Here is a 20,185-nt window from a genome sequence, read left to right as displayed (position 1 = left end):
GAGGTCTAGACCCAGTGAGCATTACATTGGTTAAGAGTTGGATGTGGGCAGCCAGTGGGCGTGGCTAAGGACCTCTGCCCTGCCCCATAGAAAGACGAACATGACCCAGAGATTCAGGGAAGCAGGGATTTACCCCAAGAATCTGGGTCAAACTCAGAGTGTTCCCAGGTATTATCAGAATAACCATGAACTGAACATTATGAGAATAGGAGATTAAAATGGATGCTTCCCATGGTAAATGTATAATTAAGCTTTCTAAAACATATGTATGTTTTTAAAGAATACAGTGTCAAAGTGCACTTCAGTGCAAACAAGCGCTATTAGGAATTTATAAAACCTGATTCAGACAGGAATCCTCTTTATATGATTATTACTTCATAACATGTAATACAAATACAGGCATCACATAGTGTATACTGTGTCTTTAAATGTAAAATGAATAAATGATTTTTAGAATACACTCACAAATACAGATGATAGAATAAGTTCTTTAAAATGAATCACCCTGTGAGAGAGAATAGGAATAGGAAAAAAACAGTAGTCAATGAAAGTGGAAATAGTATGTACTTTTAATCAAAATGAAGCATCTTACGTTATAATAAACATGGCAGCAGTCCTAATTCCTCGGTGAGATAAAGTTCTATGAAGGTCCGCAAAGGTAAGTGTAGATCGCCATTTTTTGCATGACATGTTATGAAGGAATAATCATACAAAGAAGATTCCTATCTTAATTGGGTAATATAAATTTCCCAATTGCACTTGTTGGTACTGAAGCACACTTTTGGCATTCTTTATTGTTTATCTTTTATGTGTATCTTGCTGCTGGGTTCTTTCCATAATTTTTTGATGTACCGGTATATGTTTTTATTAAACACCATGGTATCGGACTATTTAGTATATTCCGAGTATATCTACATATTAGATACATCATTTATTAATCATATTATTTAGAAAATATGGTTATGTACTATTTGTATTACTAATACAAACATACTGTATCAGCTGCCACATTCATAAAAAGCAGTTTTAAAACAGGATGATAGGATCCGTGCAAAAAAAAAAAAAGACAAAATGTGGAAACCTGCCAAACAGATGTATAAATTATGTGGAATTGATTTTTAGATTACTTCCTCCACTGGGTCACGCTAACTTTTAGTTATAGCATGCTGTGACAAGGTGGTTGGCTTTTTCTTTTTCTTAACAAATTAGATGTTTGCTAGCAGTTTAATAACCAGAGAGATCAATTTTTCCGTTTTACAAACTGGCTTTAATATATATATTTATATAATATTTTAGCCTGAAGGATGGAGTTTTACAAAATTAAAGCAGATTTTTGTAATACCTGTTCCGAATGTTTAATCTATTTTTTTCACGGTATGGATGCATTAAAGATTAAGAAAACACGACTTTACAGAAACCTTTTAATTGTAAAAGCGGCACATACTGGTTAACAGCCACAAATATTAAATAAAACACTATTAAAAAGCTATTTCCTTTTCACTGGACATGGCTTACATTTAGATTTATGTCATTCTGGGTTATAGAATTTTTTTTTTTTCACTTTAAGCATCACAATAGAGCCCTAAATGCTGTCTTAGTTATGTCATAATATATAGGCTTGGGTAGTACTCCTCACTCTTTTGTAAGAACCATTTACATATATATATATAGAAACCAAATGATTTCATGATGGTGCCCAATTTTGTGTTCATCTCTACAAACATAGCATGTTGTGGCCACCTGGGCTCTCAAAATGGTTTGCCATTTAAATTGTACAGTCATTTTTCCTTCCTGACTCCCTTTCCTTGATTTCACACTGTAACCATGATGAACTCAAGAAAGTGTTGGTCTTGTTGGATCAGTGTCCACAGCGACTTAATATATAGAATTTTTCAATGTATATTATACACTGTGCTACTTATGCTGTTAATCTAATGTTAGTAAAGGCTGGCCTTTGTTTGGAACATGATAAGGTTCCATCTGATGTTTTTTTTCACTAGAGTCCCAGAAGAAGCATTGGTAATATTTTCTAGTTTGTACTGTTTTCAGAGCTAAAGGTTTCATAGTAAACCCTTACTTACCACTAGTAAAGAGTGAGTAGTGGGTGAGTGATAGTGGCCAAGACATCTCAATTAAGGTGAGAGAAAAACTTTTGTCTCAACGCAACTCATTGTTTATTGAATCAACGTCACTGATTATACTCTAATGACATTTGAGTTTCTTTTCGAGAATAGATAATTTGAGGAGGGGGGCGGTTTAATCAAGGGATTACTACGGGATTACTTCAAAGCACAAAAATAGAATACAATCCAAAAGAAAGCTTTCCAATCATACTGAGACTCGTTATACTTCTTTCCAATCAATGTATGGCTCACTTATATTTTGTATATGCTTTTAATGTAATGCTCCATCACTGATTGGAGATACTTTCTGTTAAGCCTTTGTCTCCTGTTCAGCTACACAGAATCTCTGTGCAGAGAACAAATGTTGGGTCAGTCTCCTTGGGTAGAAACACAGTTCTCCTCACTCCATCTTCCCTTTAAGTGGAAAGTCCTGGCACATGATACTAGAATTTGTAGTCTGTGATCTCTGTGACTTTGCTCTTTTACCGCTACTTTAGTAACCTCTTGAGTAACTGTGATTACTCAAATAACTGCAAAGTATCGGTATCTCCTCTGCACTGAGGGTCAGGTCTATGAAAGCAAACTGAGATACTAACTCAAAAAAACAAGTTTCCTATAAATCGCACCCGCCAGTGCTTTTAGGGTTTAATTAAACCCCCTTTTCCATTTCTACCCCTGACATGAAACACAAATACAAAATCTCATTCTTTGTCACTTATTTTGCCTGCAGGAAAAAAAAAAACTAGCTCAAGCTTTCAAAATCATGAAATTAAACAAAAAAAGAAATGTTACCACTATCTAGAGTAATTCACTTAAACAAAACTCGCTGCTCTCCTGAACTCTCTTTATCATGTCTTTGAACAAACACAAAGCAGCCAGATGCTGGATGCCGAGATGTGGGTGTATGATGGAACGTAAAAGAATGAAGCCTACACAAAAGTGATAGCCGTTGGGGACACGCGTGTCTATGCAGCTACCGTATGATATTTCACGTCAGCAAGACATAATGGTTTCCTGCTCAGTGATTAAATGCATACCCTATGGTTTTGATGGACAAAACATCAGTCTTGAAGGTACATTTTGTTAGGGTTGGATGGACTGATTTGTAATTATAACGCAATGAAAGAAAAGCAGCTCTAGTGCACCCAAGGAAGCTGTGACATATCTAAAGCTCTAACTATGGGGTGTAGAGGCACTAAAAATAAAACAAAATGATTGAAAAGTGAACTAAGATGCAATAAAGACAATCAAAACAATACGTTCAACTCTATCTTGGAACGCACACCAAATTAACCAACCCCAATCCGATTTAATCTTACATAATATTAGATAAATATTATGACTGCTCAGAATTGTGGGTTAAGGGTTAATGGTAACAATTGCTTTTATTTTCGAAATCTCATTAGCACCTTTACATTTCCTCTGCCAATAAAGTTTCACCTTGGCATTTATTAACCTTTGAGTTATACTGCTGCTGCTGTGACCGTTATGCTTTTTCAGATGATTTTAACAATTTTCATAATAAACACCCGATGGACTGTTTATTGCTGTAGAAAATATTAAAAACCATAAAACACATTTACAAGTAAATCCATATGCCCCAAACAGGTTGTAAAACGTTTTTTTTACAAGAACCAAGAATCAAAACAGAATAAGAAAATAAAACATAAAAAATCTTAGATAGAAACACTGGTCTACTGCCATCGCATAGTTCTTAATTAATGGAGAAGTTACCCTCTCTTCGAAGGGGTTAATGGAAACTACTGCCTACAATATTGGGCATCAAGGGGATGATCTGGTGCTTCATTATACATAGAAACACAGAATTGTATGGCAGTACTTTTTCAATGCCCTACAGTATTCCTTTAAATGTACCGGTATGTCTTACTTTGAAATGTTCCACTTAATCCATGAGTCTGGCTTTAACATTATTGTTTATTGATCACTTTAATGACATTTCCTAAAGTTAAGCAAACTACATGCAGTTGTCAACGCACAGCTCTGCCAGCAGTGGGAGCAATGACGCTGGTATAAGCATAGAAATAGCCGGTGACTATAATACAACGTGGGGTTAAATCTCCGTACAATAGGGACCCTTCGGATCAAAATGGTAAACTGGCAGGAACTTTCTACTGGTTGCTATAGTGATTGCTCGATTTTAATCACTGAGCACCAGAACTGCTTAAACATATAAAAAAAAGCTATTCCCTTGTTTATCATTAAAAAGAATAAAATCTATCTAAACATTAGCAATTTAGTTTTAAGACAACATTGTTGTCATATGTTTTGGTAAAATGACTTCTTTTTCAGTTCGTGCTCTTTTATACTCATATGTGAAAAGAAAAGTTAAGTGAAAGTCTATGTAAGATACTTCTATAAACGTGCTTTTTTGCAAAATAAATGCCATAACCTACCACTAGAAATGATCAAAAGTTATAATATCTAGATTCAGCACATTGCAGGGCGGTATGTAACAAGTGTGTGACATTCATACACTGTTACAATTTCATTTAGTGCATTCATTTTCCTGTGCTGTCTTAGCAAATGGTGCACCTCGCTGGATAGGTGTCCAGGGAGAGTGATGCTAAGATTTTATCGTCAGTGAGGGCTTCTCGTCAGCTAATGGAGTGTCATTTCTCAGCAGCAGTCTGGGGGAATGCTGCTATGCATGACAAAGACTCAACATGTAAGGGAGAAAGCCAAGAGGCTCTGCAGAGCATTTCAGAGAGAGATGCTCCGCAGAATAATATGAGAGGTCATACTTAAAGCAAAGCAGGGGTCCTGTAAAATGAATGGGATGAGTCTTCCTTTTAAAGAACAACCTGGTAACCCTACTGTCTGCGCCCAAGTGGTATACTCTCCACGTCAGCTCTCGCACTGGCTCAGTAGGAGTTCTGGTGGGGAGCCTATCGATACCCTTTTGCACATGCACAACTAAACTCACATTGATTTCAGCAGGTTTAAACAGCCAATCAGTGGTGAGAAAAAACAGGATCATGGAGGGGGCCCTGGAGCTGCAGCTTCACCTAATGGTAGATATTTTTGTTTGCAGGGTGAAGAATGCAAGTATTTACAAAGTATTTGAATATGTATTATTTGTTGGCGACGCTGTCTGGGATACTAAACTGCCACATTAATACAAATGCAATAATATATAACAGTGTAAACATATGACTATTAATCTTTCTGCTGACTCTTAAATCGTTTTCTGAACCATTAATCAGTCTGGGTACTTTTTTTACGCCCTCACTTTAACCTGCCTGCCCAGAATGATAATATGGAATACAATAGGTGAGAAACATAAAGGATGTTTTCAGCAAACGTATTGTGTTCTAGTGTTTAAAAAACACAGGCAAGAATATTCATACAGAATGCAGTGTAACTCTTTGCTGTGTATAATATGCGGTCCGCAACATACCGGCCTTCTGTAATACCCAAAATTAAGAAACAATATGTAGTTGCCAAAATTTTTATCAGTACAACCTCTGGTCTTGTAGTGTCAGAAATGACTTAATGTAAAAGTATTTCATATAAAATAGTAAACAGATTTGAGTGAGGATAATAATAATAAATAAATGGCAGCCATCTGACTACTATAAAAGCGAGCAAAAAACAAACGTTAGCCCTGTAATTGCCCATTGCAAAGATTCTCATTAATTGAGGCAACCTAACATTCATGATTATAACATTATTTGTCAGGAGGTAAAGCTATTCGAGCAGGGATTCCAGGTGTGGTATAGCAATGATAAAAGCACCAATAGGAATGCTCAGAAATCATTAAAGGTCAGTGTATTAAGTGCATTCAAAACTTTATGACTCTGAGAATCTGCCCATTTGCCTTGAGATTGGGGTAACTCTGAGTTTTTCCTAAGTATGCGAATAACTATTAGATTTGCACTTCGACCAAAAATGATTAGGACAAATTTTTTGTTTCCTTTTTTTTGGTCCATTCATTTTCAAAACATTTCGTCTTCTGCCCTTTCGTTTCAGACTAAATGTGGAGGGCTTTCTTGGTTTGGAAACAAAATTCTTTGTCCCTCCCTGGTATTCCCTCTCTCACACTTGCTCACACTCTCTCAATGTTTCCCTACCTTTTCCAACAAGCGTTCCGTGTCTTCTCTTCTCTGTCTCCCTTTCTTTAGCTCCTTCCTCGTCTCCTGGCTCTCTGCTGCTCCTGGCTCTCCCCTGCATTATCCTGGCCTCTTCCAGGTACTTCGGCAATAGGGTGGACCCTCCATGCATACCATCTCCCCAAGATTGGAGAATGGGGGAGATGTTGCACCTGTGGTTTGTGTGGAAGCTCTTCCCTGTTGCAGAAGTACTCCAAGAGGCCAGAATAATGGAGACAGATCCTCAGAGAAAGAGAAGTGTTTACGCACCAACTATGTTGGTGGAAGGATAGAGGAAGGGACAAGGGCATGCTTAGGGCAGAACCATTGGCCTACCTTACATGTCCAGCCACCTGAGCGATGCTCCATTTCAAAGCATGTGTAAAAAGCACAGACCTCTATCGATTGTACAGCATGGTGGGCTAGTCAGGGGGATCATAGGATCTCCCCAACCCCCCCTCTAGACTCCTATAGGCAGAAGCCTACCTAGAACATGCCTTGTACGCTAATTAGGTATACATCTCTACTTATGTAAAGTCCTCTTAGTATATGCTAGGCACATGTGCCAGTGTTAACTTAGCTAAATGTTACCAGTTCTTTCCTACCTCACACTACTCCATTTCCCATAGCATGCTCTTGGATATACTATTTTTATAACTTCTATTTTTACATTTAACGCACAAACGCAGCTTCTTAGAATGGTATACAATGGTTCTCCATCCCGCGAGGCGCAACTCACAAACGTACAACAAAGAGCATTTGCAAATTCCATGAATCGTAAAAAAAAACAACATATCTTCATTGTATATAGTTAAAAATAGCTTTTATATTATACCAGCTATAATACATAATGGGGAGGAGGATCAGGAGAAGAAAGAAGAAACGCAAGCCTTAAAACATGTCAAACACTACTATGCTTAACAATAGACAACTGAAGACTTTTCAACCACTCCTGAAATGCACATGAATACTTTTTTTTTCTCTTTGTTGTTGGTCTGTGGAAGTGGAAACAGTAATGCCAGTAGCAGCATTCACAACGCGGATGGCAGGAAGCCTCACCACTAACAGTGTACTTGGGCAGGCAAGTTTAACTTTTGAGCCCTTGTTAAATATTGTACTTGTACATCTGGTGTGGTATTACGAGATTAGTATGTGTTGGGCAAATGTAGGATTAGACCTCTTGTGCCAGTTGCCCATGCACTGCAGAAGCATCCGTTGCTCCCCTGACCAGATTTACTTTCCCATACTGGGGACATTTTGTTGGGTAACAGTCAGCACCCCCCCTCCCCCAAGTCCAGGTGCCCCATGACACGAGACTGGTGACATGACACTAAGACCAACTCTATTGCCTCTTTATGGCGGTGGTGATGCAACCCTACTGAACTTCATAAAACTCAAGTTGGCTTCTATATGCTACATAGATTTCTCCAGTATTCAGAGAGTGAAACTCTTGTTACAAAGCTAAATACATACAGTATGTACCGTTTATGAGGACTTAATTCTGCGAAACATAAATGTACATGTTTTCCGCGGGAACCAGATTCTTGGTTGTGCACCGATGAGCTTAGTCTCCTGAACCTAGATTATCATAATGAGTAGAATGCTATCTACTGTTCCACACTGCTCAAGGTGAAGCGGTTTGCAGTCCTTTACTTTCAGATCAGAACATAGCTGAATATAAGTCTTTAGGGAGAAGAGAAAAGACAACACATTTTATTCTTGCAGCATGAACAGTTAGTACTAACTCTGCTTTTGACATAAAACAAACAAGTTCATTTGGAATATGTGTTGCAGAAAAAAAAAAAACAGAAAGCTTAACCCAAAGCTAATTCTTCTATTAAATGCTGTTTCATTTAAAGGCACCAGACTGTCACATATTGTGTTCAGTCTATTTGTAAAGAAATTTTTTGTTGAGACAAGAATTAAATGCTGTCTTTTAACTCTGTGCTACATTCTTTTCCAAGGGGTTAACCGTCTGAGCGTCAGTTGGGTAAACAAGTCAATATGTTGATAACCACTCTAGAAAGGGAATAAAAAGTGATTTTTATCCATACTTTGTAGATCTGAACTATTTTTTTTATTTGCAAAATAATTAAAGTTTAGAATAAGGAAGAGATAAATTAATAAAGTCCGTAAAACACAATGGAACATAAATGGAAGTTCCAATCACACCTTGCGCTATATCCACTGTGACCTTCAGCCAGACATCCTGGCTTTATAGTCCATAAATTGACACAAGCCTCAGCCTATAGATTTGACCATTTAAATGCATTTACTCTGATGTAAAGACCCCAAACCTTATTCATCCATTAGTTTTATCTGCTTCACACAGTGTTATACCTATTCCATGCATGATTAAATTTATTCACTATAATAACCTCCAATTGGTTTTGAAGGTTATTACATATATTCACTGCCTTATCGTAAAAAAAAAAAAAAATACTTTCTAAAATTACATATAACAGTCAAACCTAAAATATACAACGGGATGCAGCAAAGTACAAGATGGAAGTATATATTACAGGAACATGTAATGTAAGAATCTCACTGAGCGGGTGATAGAAAAACGGAGCAAAATGATATGAGGTGCTACTATGATTCAAAAAATTTAAACATCACGCTTTATTAAAGTCAATACACAAAATTATATCAAATGAAAAAAACCTAAGTTTACCAAGCAAGAAAAAAACGGAAATAATGAAAAAGTAAAAAGAGTGAAAAAAAAACTGTATCTCTCAAGAGATATCCCCCACACTATTTAACAACCACACAAGCCACTTAGTCCTTTGTTCTGCTTAGGTATATGTGTTATGTGGCTTCGAAAGTACTCTTCAGAATATTGTGTAGCTGCCAAAATGTGTTTTCAGATAAATGGAGCAGCCTCCAAACTAGGGTTGACACATTGACCATTTTTCCTGGACATATCTTTGCCGGCCACAACCTATGAAATGCTTAACTGCATAAGGGAGGATGTTTAAACTTGATTAGGTAGCGGATTTTCTTCTGTAAGTTTTTATATCACACAGACAGCATTTGAACACCAAGTAAAAAGTAGAAGTCATGGAAAAATTGGCGGATATGACAACACTACTATATTTAATACACTGAATCTAAGACAAGACCAAGGAATGATTAAGGTTTTAGGTTAATATAGCAGGAACAATACTAAAATGGACTCTTCTCTACAGTTGAATTCTAGGTCTCGTACTTGAAAGAAAATGAGTGTGTGTATGCTTTAGATGTAACACAACGTCTTCAACATTAAATTTACCTCAATGCAATGACACCTCCGCTATACAGTCTACATGTGTAAGCTTGTGATTAGGAAGTCATATACTTTCAAGATATGAAAGCTAAGGGGATAGCCATTTTTGGAATTGGGATGTTTGTCATTAATGCCAAGTAAACAAGCATAACAAAAAGCACACTACCTGTCAAAAAGCAGTCAACATGAAAGAGTGACGCTGGAATGTTCCGCAACTGATTAACAAAACTCTATCCTGACTTTCATCATCCAGGTGAAACTTTATCACCTGTTTACATGAGCACAGACAAAGCCCTAAGCCTTTGTAAGATGTGGACAATGCAGGAAGGTTCAAACAGACATTACACCCTAGACTTTTTCAGGTTTCAAAGTAGACAACTTTAGATTCTATAACACCTTAATATTTTGTCATCAATGTATCAATGCAAATGGCATGAAATATATTAAATTTCCAATTTATGTGTTACATATTTAATAAGTACAAAAGAACACCGATTTAAAAAAAAAAAAAGACACAATGCAATGGACATTGAAATGAAAACTCCCCAACATAGATCTGCATTGAAATGCCGCTTTATTCCCACTCACATATAAAATTAATCACTGAAGAGCCCTTCACGTTTTCAAGTGTTTAAAAATGCATTAGTTAGGAGGAGGCAATAGGGGGGCATATACACACAATGCATCTAGCCGTCCCTTAGAATGAACCTTTGGGGTTTGATAATTATTTAAACTCGCCTGGCTGTCATTAAACTTTTAGTGTTTTCGGCAACAAGGTAACTTTTTCACATGACTAAACGCTGCATAGTGCAACTTAGAATCACAATGGCTGCCCATCTCCCCTATGTAAATGGTAATTGCATTAACACAGATGTGCCTCTTCACCCAGTGCTAAAGCTCTACATCGAAGATTATAACTTTATACTAAGGCTATTTTCCATTAAAGGGACGACAGACATCCGGTGTCTCTGCGTTTAATGCGAGATGCCTTTGCTGTAAGCAGCCCATAACTGTCCCGGTAACCTGCTTGTCTCCTGAACTTACCCTAAAAAATGATAAAATCTAAAGCAAATAATTGCTGCGAGATAAGATGTCTGACTTTCTATTTAGCAGTGACCATGGTGTCTTCCGTTTTCTATTTACCGTAATAACTGCAAACATTATACCAATCAGTCATCTAAAGCACACAGAAACCGAGAGCCAGCTTCTAATATATTCTCTAGTTTCTCTATTTGGGACAGACAATCTCTCATTGAGAACCAAAAACCCATCTTTTTTTCCTCTCCTGATACCCTTGTTTTCTAGGAGCTCTGTCCTACAGCCCTAAAAGGCACAACAATGCGTACATAAAAAGCAGGAATGTGTCTAAAAAAATCTTTTGGGAATAAAATACGTTAGTTGCTTCACCCGTGTACATAAATATCTCTCAATAAGGCGCATGTTTATATATGTCTCTGTAAACACTGTGTACTGTATAGCATATGGAAGAACGAACTGCAATGATTAAGAAGCGATAAGACATATTTTTCCATCCTGAATCACACTGGGTTTGGTCTTCTGATATTGTGTTGATGTGGCTTTCTATGACATATATACGTGTTCCATTGCTTTTGTAGTTTTTAACCTTTACAATAAGACTGCCTTTTCATGCTTTGCTTGCCTGCTAACTATTCACCCATGCACAGGTCCTGCTTGTCTGCATCTCAACGCACCTTCTTGGCTGCAGACTGCACTCAGACCTCTAGCTGGACAGCTCTTATCTGTCTGGAAGAGAACCATTAGGTGCCAATTAAAATGTCATTATCTAACTGAGACCCACTTACTTGATTCTCCTCCCATAAGACACACTAAGCACCCAGCTACATTGACCGGTTTGAAGTGAAGCTGCAAGACGTAAGGGTTGTGGCCAAAACAGCCAGGATCTGCCACTATTAACTATCCTTTGTGTCGGTTTGACCTATGCTTTATCTCATCGAGTCTATCACCTAAACTAAAAGTAGCCTGGGCAGAATCATTCCAGAATAAAATTGTCGGCAATATTGGTATTATTGGGAGAGCCCAATGTATGGATCTTTTATCCCATGAACTAGCTGCCCTGACCAGTGTGCTGTTCTGTGGGGTTGCAAAAAAACACCTGCCCAACACCCAAACCAGGTCGTGTACATTTGCCAATGAATGCCTGCTTTAGCCAATATTAGAGAGAATGCGTGTGCACGTGTCTTTTCCCTAGCATGAATCTAATGCCAGTTTAAAGCCTCTTTGCCTACATTAATTTGCAAATTCATTGCTGTACAAGTTGTTGAATGGGTTAAATAAACACTCCTTGGCTTGGCACACCCATGCTATTTTTGTTCTTTTCCCTCGTAACTCATTTTAAATTATCTAGTCTACCTATAAATAGGAGCACATTCTACCATATGGAAAACAGAGGAAACCAACTAAATAACTATCCATATACATCTAGCCCTGTTACCGCTGGTTGTGGGGGATGAGACAGGCCCTAGTTGGGTTTCTCTTGTATCAGACACCGAATGGTTAAAGTCAAACGACTACATTTCAAGGTAAGAATTCTCAAAATAAATAAATAAATACATTCAAAACACGGACAATAAAAACAAAGTGGGGCAAAAAAAAAGGAAAATGAACACTAAGTATCAGGTTAAAAACACAAACCCATAAACTACACCACTGCATCAAAACAATCTGATTAAAACCAGTTCATCTGAGACACCAGTAAGGCTGTCTCTCCCACACACTGGAGTCAAAGTGACGATTTATATTGATAATGGAAACAGAGACAACAAATTTACAACTTGCAGTAAAACACGAGAAATCAATTACAGAAGTGATGCAATAAAAATAGGACAGGGTCTCCAGCATTCCACATCAGAGAAACAAAGCAGAAGAACAGACATACAGTAGTTACCCAGAACAATTATTGTTAAACTTGACGGTGCAATATATTTACTAAACGTCTGCCTTCGTCCTGATGCTTTTATATGAAGAATGAAAACCTGTTAATCATATGAAAAAAGAATAGCGCAAGATACCGCACATCGTTTATTAAGACCGTCTAATAAAATGTCTGTATGATAACACTGGAGCGGACTAATCATTTCTATGGAGATTCCATCTATATAATGTAATGAAAGATTAGATTATTTGAAGTGCTAGAACTGATCAATCCATCATCTATAACCCTGAACCAGAGGAAGACCTTATTTTCAATCAGCACTGACCGATCAACGCAAGTTTCGCTAACTCAATGTTACAAGATTGGGAAAACAGATAGATTCAAATATACAAACATATAAGTCATGCGCAGAAAAGGGAAACTAGCTTATATAAAACATATTGAAAATGGAATAAAGGGAGTGAATATGCCCCAACATTAAAAACTTTAGTATAGGTACCTTGGGTTCTTATATTTTGAAGACATGGGACCAATGTTTGTATTACAGGAACGACGTAAGTTAGCATTCTCTTTAATTTTTGTTTTTATTTCCCATATTTACTTATTCTACATAATTTTATTATTCTGGATTCTACGCGGGTGTTTTCTCTCCTGTAATATTGTTTGTGATATGAAACAGTCCTATAATTGTAATGCTGCACACAGATCATTCTTTTGTGAGGTTAAACATACTTTTATTTTACACATTAAAGAAAGACAGACTGTGTCATCAAACTGGCTGTCAGCGCAGCCCCTCTGGGAAAGAGAAGAGGTGTTCTCATTTACCGAGTGATCTGTTTACACAGCTTGGTGAAAGACAAACACATGTACTAGGACACAAAAAAAAAAAGAAAGAAAAAAGAAAAAAAGACCGTGGGACTATTTTGTTAACGGGAAAGTTTGGCCAACTTTATCTAGCAAAACTTACCAAGATATTCTTAAGGAAATCCATCATCTTCCCATCCAGAATTCCTTCACGAAATGTTTTAAAACCAAAAGGGAATTCCGCCCCCAGGGCCAGCAGACGTACGGCTGACAATCCCAGCCCACTCCTGACTGCTCTCTACCTGCAAAAGGTCTGGCGGAGCTTCCCATGTAAATGCTGCTGAACTAAAAAGGGTGGGTCGTCTGCCAAGTCTGATGGCAAGAAACAGGTTATTCAGGAAGTATGCTTTAAAGTAGCAAAAAAAAAAAGAGAAGAAAAAAAAAAACTCTTTGAAAATGATTTGGCTTTGAGTCCATCGATTGTTGTGTGCTAATGGAGCAGCCAGCACCTTCCAAACCAGGATCAGGTGCCTTGGCCTCGGCAGCTCTATTTCGGTCTAGTGTAGATGTCTTGGAAGTATGTTTGCATTCAAATAAAAACAACAGCCCTTTGTAGATGTATTTACACACAATAGGGGGTCACTGTCATACCCGAAATAAAATCATAATTAAACCCAGGCCTAATAACATCTATCATTATTACAGAAACATAGACATAGAATTCAATAGTCAGTCTAGTCTGCCCATGTTTCCTGATGTAAAAACTCAGACCTTAACCAATCTTTAGTTTTATTATTATTATTATCTTTTATTTATATGGCACCAACAGTTGACGCAGCACTTAATACAATACATATATTCAAGGGATATGACAAGACGAGAATTGACAGACTAAGACAAACCGATACATTAGGTGGAGAGAGCCCTGCTCGCAAGCTTACAATCTTGAGTTTTCTCAGGATAGCTTTATGCCTATCCCATGCATGTTTAAATCCCCCTGCTGTGTTCAGCTCTACCAATTCTGCTGGGAGGATGTCCAACTTGCCTACTGCCATCTCAGTAAACTAAAATGTACTTACATTATATCTAAATGCCTGACCCTCTAGTTTGGGATTGTGACCTCTTGTTCTAACACTTCTCATAATAAACTTCCATCTTGCACTTTGTTAAATCACTTTGTGTTTTAATACTTTTTTGTTAATCAAATTCCTTCTCTCTTCTCTCCTACAAGCTATCAATATTGTGATTCATCTTTCTTGATATTTTTTATCCTGCGATCCACTTACCATTTTAGCAGCCATACTCCCTCCAGAATATCAATATCCTTCTAGAGATGGGGTCTCCAGAAGTGTACACAATACTCTAGGTGAGGTCTGAGCAGGGAGCTGGAAAGTACTCTCATGTACTACATAAAATGAAAGAATATATAGAATAATACATAATATTAAAGGAACACCGCAGCCATCGTGTGCACATTGATCTGTATTCTGTAATAGCTGTGTGTCCAATTTAGGATGGCAAAATTAGTATTGAGCAGTCTCTAGAACCGCAGCTTCTCCTTTTATTTTTCCCCTTCATGTGAATGAATGCATATCAAGGTACATACAAAGTTCTTTAATATGCATTCTTCATTGATGGGGTTACATGAGACAATATGACAATATAAATTAATAAATTAATTGATAAATTAAAATTTCTTTCACACTTAACTGCTTCGGCAATTCCATAAGTAAGAAAATTAATTCTATATGTCTTTTCAAAGTATTTAAATAGTGTCTTTTAAGACTTTCTATCAATTTTGTGTTGCAAGTTATCCAAGCACACTGGGACAATAATATATATATATGTAAAAAGGTGGTACTTAACTGATTGACTTTACTTCAGTGAAGTTCATCACAAAGTAATATAAATCAAGACAATGAAGTATAGAAGTATAGAAGGAAACCATCCATTTATCCACCTGTATCAATAGTTGAAATCTAAACACACACTCCCAGTAATTGTATGATCTTAGAAGGGGGGAACCACTCATACATAAGTCTCCATCAGCAGTAAATTAGAAGCATGATCTCCCAAAAAGTTACAAATATAATACTTTTCAATCTATTAAAAGTTATCCCTGTAATCAGTGTTGTACCGCCCAACCTGTTTCAGCATCTAAAATGCCATTATCAAATTGGTTATGTCACATGGGAATTTAACACATCAAGTCCACCCACTTAATAATATATTTAAATTAGTCTACTTGTTAGATTCATTCTAAGAACACTGACTAATTAAGCTCTTGATGGAGACCGACTGTGTAGAGAGCATAGAGTTCTAATATCCAATATGCTTCATGTTTAAGTAGTAGTAGGCTTCTAACCATACAAATCATTTTTAGTACTTTGGCATTGGACACAGTGTCGACAGTTAAAATTGCGTTTGTTAAACATCTCCAGGTGCCCATAAGGCACATTGCTATGTATTAATTTGTTCATGATGTTAGGTAAGCATTTGTAAAACAAATATATTTTTGTAACTTTGGCTCATGTTGAAGAATATGCCAATGGCTTTTACTGTAAGACTCGGGATGATAATGGAGAATAAGTAGTAATAAATCTGAAGGTATTACTTTTATTTTTTTGTGTTGTTTGTCATAATCACTGACATTCAGTAAACTTGTTTTAGTATTCTCCAATAAAGTTTTAGGGTTACCTCCGTTGTTCAAATCTATTTCCTAACTATACAATCTGTTGTTCTCTTATAATGGGATCTGTGCACCGATTAAGGTTCAATGCGCTGGCATATGACATCCTATGCCTCACATGCTTTAATGTGTTACAAGATAGTACATGACACTGCCCCTGGCACCACCTACAATAATACCCACTGACCGAAAACCACAACCCTTGCAACTCTATGGTAGAACAGACAGCTTTTTGGGCCCACTTTCAATGTAGGATGGGTTAGTAGTGTTAACTAATAAAATCGACATATGACATACTCCTCACAATTTCAATCGTGACACTTTCTTTGAGGGGTCGGGCTAGAGGTGGGACTTGGTTAGAGGCAGGACAGGGGAGACCAGAGAAACTCCCCAATCAGCCCATGAGTCCCACTGGGGAAAGCTGTGTCGAAACAGTGTCTGAAAATTGTCTCATCAAAAAGATACTGTATGGGAGGAATAATATTACAGCCATGGTAGAAAATACCTCCTAAAAATCAAGACAATAGACCGTCTGAACTCTATTTATAAAACAAATAAAGTGTGATCAACGTAACTTTGCTAAAATTGGTTTTGTCTCTAGAAAGTTTATAATTAGATGAGCTAAGGATTATTTCAGAGATTGGACAGTTTGTGTCTCCGACCTGACAGAACATTAACAGCTTTCCTGCTTTACAGGATTCTTGTATTGACATTTGTGTATTTAACTTTCCTGGAAAGAGAAGTGTTCAGTAGACGAGTACGTCAGTGAACTGAGCCCCAACAGCTGCAAAACAAATATAAATGCAGACGAACTGAAAGATGGGAAATATAAACTTGCTTATGGATAATAAGATTTGACTAATCATAAACTTTGAGTTACTTTTGTTTGAGAGAATGACAGACCTGATTGTCCTTCTTGCGCCCTGTCTAGTTACCTATTTAGTAGGGACAGTGCCCTAATTAAAAGAAGCATCCTCCATCTGCACCCCAGATCTACCTACTTATCCTGCTCTTCCTTCTTGTAAAGAGTGCCAGGACATGATACCATACTGGATCTGCTTCGGATGGCCACACGCATACCTGGGAAATTTCTAAGTAAGCTGACTTTTTAAATATTAATCTTTTAATAATTAATTGTGAAAAAAAGTAGTGACACCAAATGGAAATTTTGACTTGTCATTATTTAAAGATACACTCCTATTGAGTCACCTGTATTCAAGCCGGGGGTATCAACCATAACCCTGAGAACCTCTCCCTGTACTGTGACACCCTGAGATTGGGGGAAACATCCTGAGACTCAGAGTCAAACTCTAAAAATTCCTATTTATAGTCATGCACATACCTGGGTTCTCTGGGCAAAGTTGAGTGGGGTCCTGACACGCCCCACTTCCCATCCATTTCCCCTTTAAATGGGAGTGTATCCCGCAATGATAGTGGGACCACCCACTGACATCAGCAGGTAGTCCTGGCCTCATTCCACAAGAGGGGGCTCTGTGAAGCCAGAGCTTAAAAGTTCCCAGGCACAGTAAAAGTGATATTACTGAGGTTTTCACTTATATAGTGTAAAGCAGGGCTGTGCATGGGATGTATCTGATCATAAAGTCCATTATAATGCGGCCCACCTGGGTGGCCTATCATCCAATAGGACAATCTATACAAGAAACAAAAACTGTCTGCGCTTCTTACCCTAATAAAGTTGGCAACAAATATATAAACATAATATAAATGAGAGGTTTTGGTTATATGAATTGGCCAAAGCATAATTAAGCTCACCCGCCACGTCAAGGCACACTCTCAATAGGGTGAGAACCTACTCTCACCTCCTACATAGTGGGCACACAAAGCAGTTTATACTGCTACCAAAACCTTATTAATGTGTTGGGGGAGGTGCAATTAAACCTCCTCCCTATTAACCCCTGGAGAGCAAGCTGCAACCAGACTGATGAGGAGCCAACAACCTCAAATATGTGCAAACAGGGAAAAGAAAAAGTGTCGGTGCGCTAAGCTAGTCACAGGCTCAAATAATACAAATGTGTAATACGAGGCCTACCAAACAGGTGTAAGCATGCAGCAAGAAACAGTGTATTGGCTGTACAATGTATACAATAAGGTTTTGGTAGCAGTATAAACTGCTTTGTGTGCCCACTATGTAGGAGGTGAGAGTAGGTTCTCACCCTATTGAGAGTGTGCCTTGACGTGGCGGGTGAGCTTAATTATGCTTTGGCCAATTCATATAACCAAAACCTCTCATTTATATTATGTTTATATATTTGTTGCCAACTTTATTAGGGTAAGAAGCGCAGACAGTTTTTGTTTCTTGTATACATTGTACAGCCAATACACTGTTTCTTGCAGCATGCTTACACCTGTTTGGTAGGCCTCGTATTACACATTTGTATTATTTGAGCCTGTGACTAGCTTAGCGCACCGACATTTTTTCTTTTCCCAATAGGACAATCTGACTATGGTAAAGCAGCACATCATGCCAGAATACACCAATCCTACCTAAACTGTTCACTGTCCCCAAAGGTCCTTACCCCATGCCTTTTGTTACATTAAATGTCCTCATTTTTTACCACAAAACTTACAAATTTCAAAAACAAAAATGGAATGTAGTCCATGACTAGAATTCTACCAGATTTGATCAAGGGTACTTTAAAATCATTTCTGTGCTATTTAATATTTTTTTTTCCTTTTAAAATCAGTATTAACTAGACATCAGGGCACCATGCACAGTGGTACTTCGCTGAATGACCTCCATTTTTTTGTACAACACCATACATAACAGAGGCAGACAGTACGGTATTGCTTTGGGGGATCATTTCAGCTAGGCAGCATTCACCTATCATAACAAGAAGGTTAAGCATTGACGCTTACCTTCATAATCAGCCGGTGGTTTTAACGAAGACTAATACTGCACGTTTGTTGCATAATTGGTCAAGCAATTCCCGTCACCCATCACTTTGTGAGAACGGGCCTTCATCGCTATAATCTGTTGCCTTGATTCGGCAATAATAAAGCCGCCTCCTGCTCTTTACAGAAAAGTACCATGGTTGAAATAATAATCCTTTTGCAAACAGCTGCCCAGATTCTGTTCCTACACATCTCACGCGGCTATCAATATGGAACATTCATCAACTTTACTGTTTATCTCTGATGTTAACAACGTTGCTGATTGAAGAGCAAACTGCACCGCGCTGTAATGGATTTTTGTGGATCTGTTACTTAGAAAAGTAACTCATATTATGACAATGAAACCTAGCCATATTTTACTGACATTTTAAAGTCCCTTGATCGTCAGAACAATTGGACTTCAATTGCTGGTGTTTTCTCGTTACCAATAGGAAAAAATATGACATATCATAAAAAGCACAATATTTTGTTCGAATTGCACCAGAGAAATCTCTGTTATTTTTATTACATAGCTGCGGTATGAAAAGTATAATAACTCTCCAGTAATGGCCTGCACATGCCTCTGACCTGCTAGCACCGAGGAGTTTATTCACGTGGGAGAGCCGATGAAACAAAATCTTTAAACCTGCTTTATCCCTGCTCAAAACATAAGCCTCAAGCACTTACTAAATCACAATTCATTCAAGGCAATGCTATGCAAGAACAATACATGGATATCATACCCCCAACATTTTAGGGGTCCCAATCGGGACTTCTCTGTTGACTTCTCTGTTGAGGGTGTGGCAAGTACCAGAAGGATTAGGTATGGAAGGAGGACCTGAATAGCCATCTTGCAGTATTAGAAGTCGCAAAGTGGCCATGTGGGGGATGCAATGGAAAACCTATTGATCCAACCGGCCCATGATCCGAAACTGCAACTGCTGGGATATATAGCCTATGTTATAGACACATATATATATATAAAGAGAGAGGTGTACGTATATATATATATATATAATGTTTGTGTATAGTTCTTCACGTATTTCACCCCTAAAGCACCCTTCCTTTTCACCATATATTATTCGTTCACCAGCTACTTTCATATCATCCCCATTTCATGGTCTATTACACAAAATGTGCATATGTGATCAATAAAGGTATCTTTGCATCTTAAAGACTTTTTATGGGTTTATTTTACCTTGTACCTGAATATGTATTTTTTAGACAAGCTCAGCTATGCAACACACCATGGGGATGATTTATAAAGATCGTGCAAGTGCAAAGGCTTTATGAATTGCAAGAACATTTTCAGATTTTTTTCAACCCCATTAATTTAATCTGTGAATGAAAAGGCACAATCATGCAATCAACAGAATTATCAGACATGAT

At 37.6% G+C, this 20,185-nt stretch overlaps 1 protein-coding gene across 2 annotated transcripts in view; it reads right to left on the bottom strand.

Moving 5' to 3' along the window:
- The window catches only part of RAP1GAP2 (RAP1 GTPase activating protein 2), a 215,044-nt gene that overhangs the window by 36,871 nt on the left and 157,988 nt on the right, over window positions 1-20,185 (bottom strand). The window contains exon 1 of one of the 2 annotated variants that reach the window (XM_053457171.1): window positions 13,379-13,580. The exons of the other annotated variant lie outside the window; for it this stretch is intronic. Coding sequence (XP_053313146.1) covers window positions 13,379-13,405 — 27 coding nt within the window. The 5' untranslated portion in view covers window positions 13,406-13,580. Of the gene's footprint in view, window positions 1-13,378; window positions 13,581-20,185 lie in introns of those variants that run through there. 2 annotated transcript variants of the gene reach the window in all.

This window comes from Spea bombifrons, chromosome 2 (genome assembly GCF_027358695.1).
Source record: "Spea bombifrons isolate aSpeBom1 chromosome 2, aSpeBom1.2.pri, whole genome shotgun sequence".
Taxonomy (NCBI): Eukaryota; Metazoa; Chordata; class Amphibia; order Anura; family Pelobatidae; genus Spea; species Spea bombifrons.
The sequence above is the reverse complement of the archived record's forward strand: the minus strand, read 5'-3'. Positions and strand labels throughout refer to the sequence as shown.